This window comes from Durio zibethinus, chromosome 15 (assembly GCF_047325235.1).
Source record: "Durio zibethinus cultivar Kanyao isolate XHJ-2024 chromosome 15, ASM4732523v1, whole genome shotgun sequence".
In the NCBI taxonomy this organism is placed as follows: domain Eukaryota; kingdom Viridiplantae; phylum Streptophyta; class Magnoliopsida; order Malvales; family Malvaceae; genus Durio; species Durio zibethinus.
This window is the reverse complement of record NC_143176.1, coordinates 18,348,779-18,360,573: the sequence shown is the minus strand read 5'-3', so window position 1 is coordinate 18,360,573 and position 11,795 is coordinate 18,348,779. Positions and strand designations below refer to the sequence as shown.

The 11,795-nt window shown below is 32.4% G+C and overlaps 1 protein-coding gene across 2 annotated transcripts; it reads left to right on the top strand.

Annotated features, from left to right (window-relative positions):
- The first annotated feature begins 1,438 nt into the window (after nucleotides 1-1,438).
- LOC111301174 (hydroxymethylglutaryl-CoA lyase, mitochondrial) lies at nucleotides 1,439-11,337 on the top strand. Of its 2 annotated transcripts, none has more exons than XM_022896649.2 (9): nucleotides 1,439-1,622; nucleotides 2,878-3,069; nucleotides 4,301-4,508; nucleotides 4,793-4,972; nucleotides 8,466-8,546; nucleotides 8,640-8,803; nucleotides 9,471-9,607; nucleotides 10,233-10,348; nucleotides 10,715-11,337. In XM_022896649.2, exons 2-9 carry the CDS (start codon nucleotides 2,903-2,905, stop codon nucleotides 10,961-10,963), a joined length of 1,302 nt encoding a protein of 433 aa, XP_022752384.2. In that variant the 5' UTR covers nucleotides 1,439-1,622; nucleotides 2,878-2,902; the 3' UTR covers nucleotides 10,964-11,337. The 2 variants fall into 2 exon arrangements, with proteins under 2 accessions (XP_022752384.2, XP_022752385.2); XM_022896650.2 differs by having other exon boundaries at nucleotides 1,440-1,581.
- Nucleotides 11,338-11,795: the final 458 nt, after the last annotated feature.

Below are 11,795 nucleotides of genomic sequence, written 5' to 3'. Positions count from 1 at the left end.
GTAACATTATCGACCATCAATAAGAATTGACGTAAATAATTAAGATTTAAAGTTAGGATATAAAATATTAAAATTCAAATTTTTATGAATTTTTATTGATAGATAATTTATAGATCTAAAAAATTAAAAAAAATTCATAAAATTTTTTATAAGTTGACGACTTACCTTATCCTTAAAAACAAAGTAACGTTTCATTCTTCTAAACTTTTTTTGACAAAAAAAAAAATCACTCTCAATCACTATTTTTTTTTTTGGTGAGCAATGGTTCTATTAATGCAAGAAAAAATAAATTTATAGTATTATTGAATAATATTTTCATTATAAAATTTGTTTTTCAAGTAATCATAAAAACATATGATTACTTAGAAAAAAGTATAATGTAATGGAAATCAACAACAAAATGATATTTGATAGAATTTATATGGCAAAAATGTGTTATTTCATATCTAAAATTTAATTAATTATTTTTTATAGAAGACCTTTAACAATTTTGAAAATTAAATATAAATTTTGATGATTTTTTTATTTTCAAATTATTAATTCTTTTTTTAATTATCTTATTTACTACTCTAATTTGATTTATTTAAAATAAAACTCCCTCTATCTCCTTTTTTTTGTTCTTTTTTTTTTTTGAATGTTCTAAAATTATGTTTTTTTTTACCATAAAAAACTCTTGCTTTTTATATTTTAAAATTATTTTTTATATATTTTTTTATACTTTTAACATTAAAAACCATAAAATTTTAATTCTATAAAAAATTTAAATTTTAATGTTAAATAAATTAAAATCATAATTTTTTTTCTCAAACTCTATTACCAAATAGTTTTGGATGGAAGGAATAACCTTCGATAATAATCTCAGTTAACGCATTACCAAATCCTAGAAATAATATCTTTTCATTATCTGATATTTATTGAAATAAAAGAAATTTATTAAAAAGAGTGATGCTGATAAGCTGCGAAATAAAAGAACTAAAAAATAAATATAGTAAATGACTTACCTCCCAACTGCAAACTACCTACCACCACCTTTCCCACTTCATCCTCTCCCTCCTCCTACCTATTAAATTTGATATTATATATAAATTAAATAAAAATAAATAAACAAAATTTATATTTAATATATCAATATAAATTATAAAATTATAATTTTTATATGTTATACATATTTAATATAAAATAAATACAATAAAATTACACAAATTATCCAATCTAATCCAAACTTTCATTGGCCACAACAAAAATTCAAAACTCTGAATTCCAATTATTTTTGAAGAAAAAGACAATGGAATTTATGGGATCAGAAAAAAAGAAGAATTAATTAAATAATGAAATTAAAAAATGAAAAAGATAGAAAGAAAAAGGTTGAAAACGACTGATTCAAGTTTCTCCCACCAAACTAAAACAAGAAAAAACATTGTGAACAACTCCCTCCTTCACGTTGCGTTACCTTCTCTTCTTTTTCCTTCGTCTTTAGCTAACTCCATTTCTTTTTGGAGAAACCAAAAAAATCCAGGGTATTTTAAAACCCCCAAATTCTAGGGTTTCTGTTTCTTTTCTTTTATCAGATATCCTAATTTGGTAACTCATTCTCTCTCTCTCTCTATTCTCTTTATTTTCAGGTCTGTTTTGCTTCCTTTTATCTTTTCTTTGGTTTCTTCTTGCATTTGTTTTCTTCTGCTTGGTTGCGGAGAAAAATCTTAGCAAGGCGAATAAGGAAAAGGAATGAGAATTTGAATGTTATGTTTTCTGTTTTGGTTGGTTAGTTTTGAATTTTGATGGATGAATTCAATTGTTTTTGTTGATTGTTTCTTTTAAAAACACAAATAAATAGGAAAATGTCTAGAGCTTAGATAAAAGTTTCCTTTTCCTTTTCTCTTTTTTTCTTAGAAGTTGAAACAGAGGGTTTAGGAATTTGAGAGGTTTGCATTTTAGCGTAGATTGATGTCTGGTTATTGTGCTGTTTGGTTGCCTATAAAATTCAAAGCAATGTGAACTGGTTAAAAGGCTTGATTCAACTATGTTATATATTATCTTAAAGGACTAAAAGAGAAGAATGTGAAAGTTCAAAGTTCAATTGAAAATCCATGGTTAGATATTATGTTGCACCCGGTGGTAATCGTAATAGCATATGATAGTTTACCTATGGTGGCTAGGAATTTGAAATATTTTAATTTGAAAATTTTCTTGCTTCTAAGAGTAAATGCCAGCAATATTTTACTCTTCGGAATTAGGCAAGTAGTTTTGAATATTCTGGCTGGAGCCTGGCAAAATGTGTGTCCAGGAAAAAAAAAAAAAAACCTTTTCGTACAGTTTAACTTATGGGATTTTGAAATTCTTTGTTAATTGATTATAATCAGTGGGCTGCAAAATCTCATAGTTTAGCTACGACATCTGTTCTTACAGCAGTCTTACTGGTTTTTGTTGCTGCTTCTGTTTTGTAGTTGTTTATTTAATTATTTTCTTTAATTAATTCTTCCAATTGTTTTAAATTATCTGCATCCTAAGTTTGATAGAATTCTTTCTTTCCTGTGGCTGGTTGAATAATTTCCCCTTCTTTCCTGATTATGTGACATAATTTTAGTGAGATTTGAGAAGTGCTTTACATTTTCATATGTAATTTTGATTTGACTCACAATATGGTAAGTATAATGTGCATGTATTTGCATACGCACTCGTGTAATTATACATTGGGTGATCTGCAAAAATATTTTGAAGAATGGCATGCTTTTTTACCCTAAATACTGGAATTAGCAGCTTAAATCATGAAATGAATAAAATTATCCTTAATTTCTCTGCCTTTGATCTCCTATAGCGAGTAAGACCTTATTTAACTGTTGTGGCTAAGCTCTTACTTTTGCTATGCCTACTTTTCAGTGTTTCCTTTGGACTTTTGTTCACCATGTCGAGTTTGGAGGAGCCACTTGGTTTTGACAAGCTGCCTAGCATGAGTTCTATTGATAGGATTCAGAGGTTCTCAGCTAGTGCTTGTCGGCCTAGAGGCGATGATAGGGGCTTGGGAAAGTGCTGGATTGAAGGGAGGAGTTGCAGCACATCTAATAGTTGCAAGTAAGTGAGATACTGATATCTGTAGAAATGTTCCCTTAAGAGCACTCATCTAGTCTTTTTTGTTCCCTGAAGTTAAAACTAAAATTTGGAAGGGACGGTATCAATTTTGAGACAATTTTCCCTTTTTTTTTTATATTTAACAATTTTGATTCCATTTGAAAGAGAAAATTCTTTTCTTTTTGTAGAAATTATTTTTATATTATACATTATTAATATCTTGGTCGCAGAAAAGGTACAAGACTGAATTGTAGTGTATTGTAGTAATCACTGAAAAGATACAAGACTGAATTGTAGTGTATTATAGTAATCTGTTGTTTTCATCTCTGTTTATAACTCATAAGCAAATATGGTACTTTATTTTGTTAGTCTTGGTTGACTTAAGCTGATCTTCTCATTGAAGGCTAATGATGGGTCATTTTAGTAATAGAATTTAAAAATTAACTAATGGCCTGGCAGTTCTTCCATTGATAAAATAAGTTTGAGCTTTATTTTTATGCTCAAGCATGGCTTGAAAACATAATCAAGCTACTCAAGCTCAAATTAATTTGGTTTGATTATATTCAACTCAAATAAGGAGCTTGAAACTTGACTCAGTCATGCATTGGAACTTGAACTTGAAACTCAAATAAAATTTCTAAATATGTAAATAAATGTTATATTTGATATATATATTATTTTATATTTAAAAATATTAAAAAATCAAAAGTCTGGTACTTGAATTTGGCTTGTCTTTTTGCTTGAGCTACTTGAGTTCATGCTCGGTCCAATAGTTATGAGTCAAACACAAGTATAAATGAGCCAAGGTTGAGTAGCTCACAGGCAAGTTGACTCATTTACTCCCCTGGTCACACATACACCTTAACGGTGGATACATTCTGACTCTCAGTGATAATGGTTTTCTTGTCCATATTGGGTTTCTGTTGATTATATACTCAGAAAGTACTCAGCATATCTTTTGGAGTTCCTTTTGTCTTTGGTGAAGCCATCAATGTGTATCATCCTAACATTTGAATGGCATTAGCACCTTTCTCTGTAAAAGTTGATTGTAGGATGTGAAAGGGAAAAACGCATGCTTTTAGTTTTGACTTGCAATCTAGTCTATAATCTATATGGTCAATTGTTGATTTCCTACGTTTTTTGTCTTGTTTCTGTACCATGATCTGTGAATGGTAAGTATTCTCCATGTATCAGCCATCAATTTATTCATATTATTGAAACATCTGTTTTCCAGTGAGGATTATGAAGAATATACAGGGGAGGCATTCCCATGGAGGAGACACATGAGGGATGTTTCTGAAGGTGAAGCCTTGAACCGAAGGGCTTCAAGTTTAAGCAAGAATCAGATCAAATCTGGACATGTTTGTGACTCAAGGTACTTGCCCGATCATCAATATAGCTCCAAGTGCAATGACAGAGGTACACGGGGTATAACAAATAAGGTAATTAAATAATCTGAAGAGAACTCTTTTTTTTTTCATTTCTCTTAAAACTTTTAGGAATTTCTGTAATATTAATTTCCTGGATTATTTAAAGACCTTGGGCTTTCTTTTCTGGCATATACAATATGTTCTGTCTGTATGTGTGGAATGTGGTTTATCTAGTTTTTCATTATCTAATATTTCTGAAGCTCAGATACTGTTGCCTTTTCTTGTTAATATCATGTGTTTGGTACCAAAATAAACTTGAGTTGCTTCATCTAAAAATTTTGATTCATGTGAAGCAGTTTTTAAAAGGTATACCAAAGTTTGTGAAGATAGTAGAAGTTGGTCCGAGGGATGGATTACAAAATGAGAAGAATATTGTACCTACTTCTGTAAAGATTGAATTGATCCGGAGATTGGTGTCTTCAGGGTTGCCTGTTGTTGAAGCTACAAGCTTTGTATCTCCTAAATGGGTTCCTCAGGTATCGTGACTTGCTTGTTATAGATTGAGATAGTTCCTTCAGTATTTTTTTTTCTATGGTTTCATTTTCATTTGAAATGAAAAAATAGTTATATTTATAACCTTTAGAGGATGAACACGATGTTCATTAGTTAACCCTTAAAGTGCCTGGTGTTTCAATTTGGCATTTTTTTAAAGTTGGTTTTCAAATTAAGTCCATAAAAAATTAGAGTTGACTTTATAACCATGAGCAATGTAGGCCGTGTTTTTGAGTTTAATTCCAGATTTGCCCTTGGCTTGCAAGGGAATGGCTACCGATTTTGCTTCTTCAGCAGAATGTAGTTCATGATTTCTGGTCCTCAGTTTGAGTAGTTATTTTCGCTACTGCCTAATGTGTGTCTGCATTTCTTTGTTTCACTTGTTTTATATATTTCTTTGTCCACCTGGTGCTACTTCCATTGACTACAGCGTCCAACAGCCTAGTTATCTTTGTTAGAATTAAGGCCTTAGAGAGCAACTTGCTAATCATTTGGATTAGCCTTTCATTATATAGACAATACTAAGGAAAGAAAATCAATTACAAATTACACATTAATGCTACCAATTAATCCCTCCTAAACTGTCTCCCATCGAATATTGCCATAATATTCCAACTCACACACACGTATACACTAACACTCCCCCTCAAGCTGGAGCATATATTTCAGTCATGCTCAGCTTGTTACATATATAGTCAACTCGAACTCCTGGAAGTGATTTCTAGGAATATCGGCTAGTTGTTCCCCTGTGTGCACATGCTTTAATAATATTGTTCTAGTCTGCAACTTTTCCCTAATAAAATGATGAACAACTTCTATATGCTTAGTTCTTTCATGAAATACTGGATTGGAGGCAATATGAATCGCCACCTGATTATCACACCATAACTCTGTAGGGGTTTGAACTGAAAGCCCAATTTCATCTAAGAATTGAACCATCCATAATACCTCTATTGTACACAAAGCCATGGCCTATACTCTGCTTCTACACTAGACCTAGCAACTACTTGCTGTTTCTTGCTCTTCCAGGACACCAGATTACTCCCAAGGAAGATAGCATAACCAGATGTAGACTTTCTATCTATGGGAGAGCTTGTGCAATCTACATCTACATAGGCTTGAATACCCCCATTATTAGTAGAATTGTAGAGTATCTCCTTTCCAGGATTTCCCAACAAATATCGGAGGATGGGCATTGCCGCTCTCCAGTGAGTATCTTTGGGGGCTGCCATGAATTGACTAACCACACTCACTGGAAAAGATATATCAGGTCTCATCATGGTCAAGTAATTCAGTTTTCCTGCTAGTCTCCTATAAGGTGTGGGATCTTCAAGTAAAGTGCCATCTTTTGGAGAAAGTTAGATACCTGGATCCATCGGTGTGTCAATTGGCTTGGTATGGAACAAGCCTGAAACCCTCAAAATATCCAACACATACTTCCTCTGAGATACAAAAATCCCTTTTTTACACCTTGCCACTTCAATACCTAGAAAATATTTCAATTGACCAAGATCCTTGGTCTCAAATTGGGACTTAAGATACATCTTAAGTCTGTCAATCCCTGCACTATTATTGCCAGTGATGATGATATCATCTACATACGCTCCCAACAATATAAGGCTAGAACTCTGCCGCATATAAAATACTGAATGATCCTTCTCACTCTGCTTCATGCCATACTGAACAAGAGCTGCACTAAATTTGCCGGACCACATGCGTGGAGATTGCTTCAAACCATACAGAGACCTATGCAAATGGCACACCTTCCTAGATTCCCCCTGAGCAACAAACCCCAGTGTTTGCTTCATATATACCTCTTCAGTCAAGTCACCATGTAGGAAAGCATTCTTCACATCCAACTAATGTAATGCCCATTTACACGTGGCAGCAAAACTAAGAAATAAATGAATAGATGTCATCTTTGCCACTGTTGAAAAGGAATCAAAACAATCTACTCCATATATCTGCGCATATCCCTTTGCTACCAGTCTTGGCTTCTATCTTTACTGTTTACTCCACTAAATACTGCCTTTAAAAACTCTACCAAAATTTATCATCCTGCTTTCTTTTTAACAGTATAGGGACATTTATGCTTTTCAAATCTTTGGCTTTATTTCTTATTAAACTTCAGTATTTGAAGCTTATATCACATGGTCAACTTGGTAAAAGAATAGAGAAAGAAATCTTTGTAGTTGTGCATTGTTGAAAACAGAAACATCAATCTGTATTTTGCTGATTGTTTTTTTATCTGATTCCTGCTGTCCATTCAGATATAAGGATGAAACTTAGGGAAAATTAGGGTTGTAAAAAAAAAAAGAGTTTTCAATAAATTGTTCGTGAACATATTCGATTTATGTTTGTTTATTAAGCTAAACAAACAATCTTGAACAACATTTTCATGTTCATTTAATAAACGAACCGCACACGAATAGAGGTTTGCTTTGTTTGTCTATGTTCATGAACAACTTTGTTTAACATTCGTGAACAAATTCAATAAATGCAATAAATACTTGTTTATATTTTGCTTTTATTCCTTTTAAGATGACTACTTTATGATTAAATTTTTTTAAGAAGATTTTAATCACAATTTAATATTAATACATTGAAAAGTACACTTAACATATATTAAAAATCTTTCATAATGTTTTAAAAATATTATTGTAAATATACTTTTTAATCGCCTAAAATAGCCAATAAATAAGTTATAGAGGAGATTTTTTGTTTATAGTTTTTCTATCCCACATAGCTTGGAAAACCAATGTAGGGAAGAAAACTCTTTAAAAATAGGCATGTCCCCTTCACTCTTGAAAGCCTAAGTCATTGATTTGCAAGATCAATTTCTTAGTTTACTTTATGTTCGTGAATATGTTAGTTTAATGTTTACGAACAAGTTCATTTAACTTAAACAAACCGATCTCAATTTGAGCTAAAAGATTCTAATATCTAAACAAACTGGGCTTGAACATAGTGTAAAAATTTCTTACCGAATACAAAAAACCCTAAAAATAAATGAATGAACCACAAACATAGCAATGTTCGTTCATGTCTGGTTTGTTTACACCCCTAGGGAAAATATTGAAAAATGTATTTATAGTCAAAGTTGAATGGTTCGATGCAATTTTCTTTGCACTGAAGATTTGTGTAGTCTTGCTGCCATAGGTTCTTATGGATTATCATTTGTAGCAAAATAGGTTTTTTTCTCCTCTTTGTGCTGTGTCTTTGTTGCATGTGTACATGCATAACCTACTAAATGTATGTGTATGTTTGCTGATATTTGAGATAACCCTCTTTTGTACGTGTATCTGTATGCATATTTTTATCTATGCATTTTGGTGTATTTTACTTGAGAACCTTACATGTTTGCAAACTTATTCCATTGGAAACAATTATTGTTGGATGCAAGTGAGATACTTTATTTATTTCTTGCTGATATTTGAGATAACCTGTTTTTGATTCATTCTTTACCTTTTTATATAGCTAGCAGATGCAAAAGATGTAATGAAAGGAGTTTGCAACTTGGAGGATGCCAGATTGCCGGTTCTCACTCCTAATATAAAGGTTGGTAATTTTCTCTTGAAAACAAAAGAGGTATTAACCGTGACATGATGATGTCATAGAAATTTCCTGATCTGCTGCATCTATTTTTTCTAGGGCTTTGAAGCAGCTGTTGCAGCAGGTTCAAAAGAAGTAGCAGTCTTTGCATCTGCTTCCGAGTCCTTTTCAAAGTCAAACATTAATTGTAGCATTGAGGAAAGCCTTGTGCGCTACCGTGCTGTTTGTAATGCTGCTAAGAAGCTTTCAGTTCCTGTACGTGGGTAGGTCTTCTGTAACCTTATTGTCATTATTTTTGTGAGCTATAGCTACTATTGCTGTTTTCTTCTCTGTGCTTAGATAAAGAAAAAAAATCTTGTTCCCTGAGCAATATCTCCAATATTTGACTGTCCTGTTTTCGGTTTAGTTGAATGATGTATATTCTCATTGGTATTAAATGACTAGAACACAGCACCAAATGCTTTGGCAGAAAAGCAGATTTTCAAATGTGCACAATTTCTACAGAAAGTTCTGCTTGATTTGTGTATATGGTTATTTCCTTTGTCTTAGTGATGTTTGCTGTACAGAATCATTGGAAATATGAAATTTGCAAAATTTCAGCCATCTTCAGCCTTTCTAAGCTTTATCTCTTTGTATATATTTTCTTATCTATTTCAAGTTATTTCCTGGAGAAGGCTTGATAATGAACTTAGCATGTTTTGCTGGTATAAAAGTTGTTTCACAGTGGACTTTTGAATTATAACTTGTTAATTGATATTTGAATTTTGTTTTGTAGTTAAATATATTTAAATATCTCTTCTGCTGCTCTAATTCTGAAATTTGGTTCTATAACATGTCAAATGCAATATAACTCTATTTGGAGTATTTGTTTGTGCTTTATTGATTTTGGCTGGTATGGTGCTCAAATTACTTGGTGCTCAAATTTTACAGGTATGTGTCGTGTGTGGTTGGATGTCCAGTGGAAGGAGCAATTCCTCCATCCAAAGTGGCCTATGTGGCAAAGGAACTTCACAATATGGGTTGTTTTGAAATTTCCCTTGGGGATACAATTGGAGTTGGCACCCCTGGTAATGCTATAGAGCCTAGACCGTCACTTTTTAGAAACAAAAGCGTGTGGGTTGAGTAGGAAGATTATTATATTTTTTATTGTTGGAAGTTTTGCTTTCTTCTAGCAAGCTTTTTCCATTTGTTATTTTTATATTCATCATTTAGAATTTTAAAATTTTGTATTGCTTTTGTTCATGTGGTGGTAAACAACTTGCGGAGCTGATTGGAATAGTAAAAATAAAATGAAATAATTAATTGCAATAATCTATTATTTGATTTCAAACTAAATTAGAACAATAGAATATTGCAATTAATTGTTTCATATTCTTTTTCTCCTACTCTTTTTATATGCTTTACAAGTTTGCATACACAGAGATAGATGCATGCATGCATCCATATTTGCATCCGGCATGCATCCTTTGTAGTTAGTTATTTTATGATTTCGTTTCAAGGTTAAGAAATGTGAAAACCAAAAAGGAGTTGCTGTTTTATGCTGATACTAATCACTAGAAGAATTTATGGTTCTTTATAATTCCAATGCAAGAAGCATGTAGAATTCTCTGAAAATCTTGTTCTTCTCCTGGATTTATTTATGGGGTTCAAATATTAGTCCTTTGAATTCTTTGCTGTTTATTTTTGTCACAGGTACTGTGGTTCCCATGCTTGAAGCGGTAATGGCCGTTGTTCCTGTTGAAAAGCTTGCTGTCCACTTCCATGACACTTATGGGCAATCTCTTGCAAATATTTTAGTATCTCTTCAAGTAAGCCTTACAACAAATGCAGTCAAACCATATATACAAAGCAAAATATGACAATTAGTTCCTTTATAGTATGACTTAACACACAGTTCAAAACCAGTAGCAGTAGGCCTAATACAAGCTTTACTTGAAAGTTAAATAACGAGACAAGGTTCCTCTAAATACTTGCTGTCTCTTTTTCACAGCATACCGTGCCACTGGTTTTGAACCCTACCACCCCTGATTAAATAGTCTAATCTGTGTTGTTTCAAGTAAACTGTGATTGCAGAGCATTGGCAGCTAGTATTCTTTTTTTCATCGCTCTTATGGACTGTGAAGACTATTGCAACACGATATTGATTTTAGTATCTTCCAATGTTCTCTCAACAGATGGGGATTAGTACGGTGGATGCATCTGTAGCTGGCTTGGGTGGTTGTCCATATGCCAAGGGAGCTTCAGGAAATGTTGCTACTGAAGATGTGGTCTATATGCTCACCGGCCTTGGTGTCAAAACAAATGTGGATTTGGCAAAGCTCATGTTGGCTGGGGATTTCATCAACGAGCATCTGGGTCGCCAATCTGGTTCCAAGACAGCAATTGCGTTGAGCCGGGTAACCACTGATGCCTCCAAGATATAAAGAGAAATACCTGTAATTATAATCCTGGACAAATGGGGGATATCATTCATTCCACGATGTGTTAAGTGCACAATGTACATCGCTATAGAAAATAAAAGAAACCCATGTCATATACGTAGTAGTGTTTGTTATTTTGGCAATGGGGGATATCTAAAAGTATCTAGAAGCTTAAGGAAAAGCTGCCCATGCCCATTGCGAGGAATAGGAATTGTAGCATCTCTAATGATGAATTTTTGTATTTTCCAGTGAATAAAAGGCTCATTCAAGCCTATACTTTAAACCAGAAGAACTATGAAAGGGATGGGATCCCTTTATTAATTTTTTTTTATCTATTACTCTTCAATACATTTATTATTATTATTATTATTTTTAAATTATCAAGGTTTATTTTTTAATTATTGAAATTAAAAATTTAACACTTTATAATGTATAACACATCCATTAACACATTCATAAATTATGGATCTTGTGCATGTGAATGACGATTAAAAAAATGTAAAAAAATGTATTGGAAAATAATGGAGGGGAGAAAAATCTAACAGCAAATCCCGAAAACGAGCATTGGAGAAAATATCCACTTCTTTTCTTTTCTTGTTTTTAGGGTACATATAGAAAATATCTTCTTTGGTGTTCACGGTGAATGGGAATGTTGTATTCCGTAGTAAAAGATATGTTAGGCTGTTAGCTATGTCTGCTTTTGTTAATGTAAGCGCACTCAGCAGAATCATTAAATTACGAACCGTTAACATCACATATTTTATAACAATAAATGCTTTCTGGTTCTGCTGTCCCTAAGCTCTCAAAAGATGATCAATTAAGGAAATACAATCAT

Bases quoted from the DNA above. Each gene is read 5' to 3' on its own strand.
- LOC111301174 (XM_022896649.2), top strand. From the start codon at position 2,903: ATGTCGAGTTTGGAGGAGCCACTTGGTTTTGACAAGCTGCCTAGCATG. The intron at 3,070-4,300 runs GTAAGTGAGATA...TCTGTTTTCCAG, and splicing joins AGCACATCTAATAGTTGCAA to TGAGGATTATGAAGAATATA. The intron at 4,973-8,465 runs GTATCGTGACTT...CTTTTTATATAG, and splicing joins CTCCTAAATGGGTTCCTCAG to CTAGCAGATGCAAAAGATGT.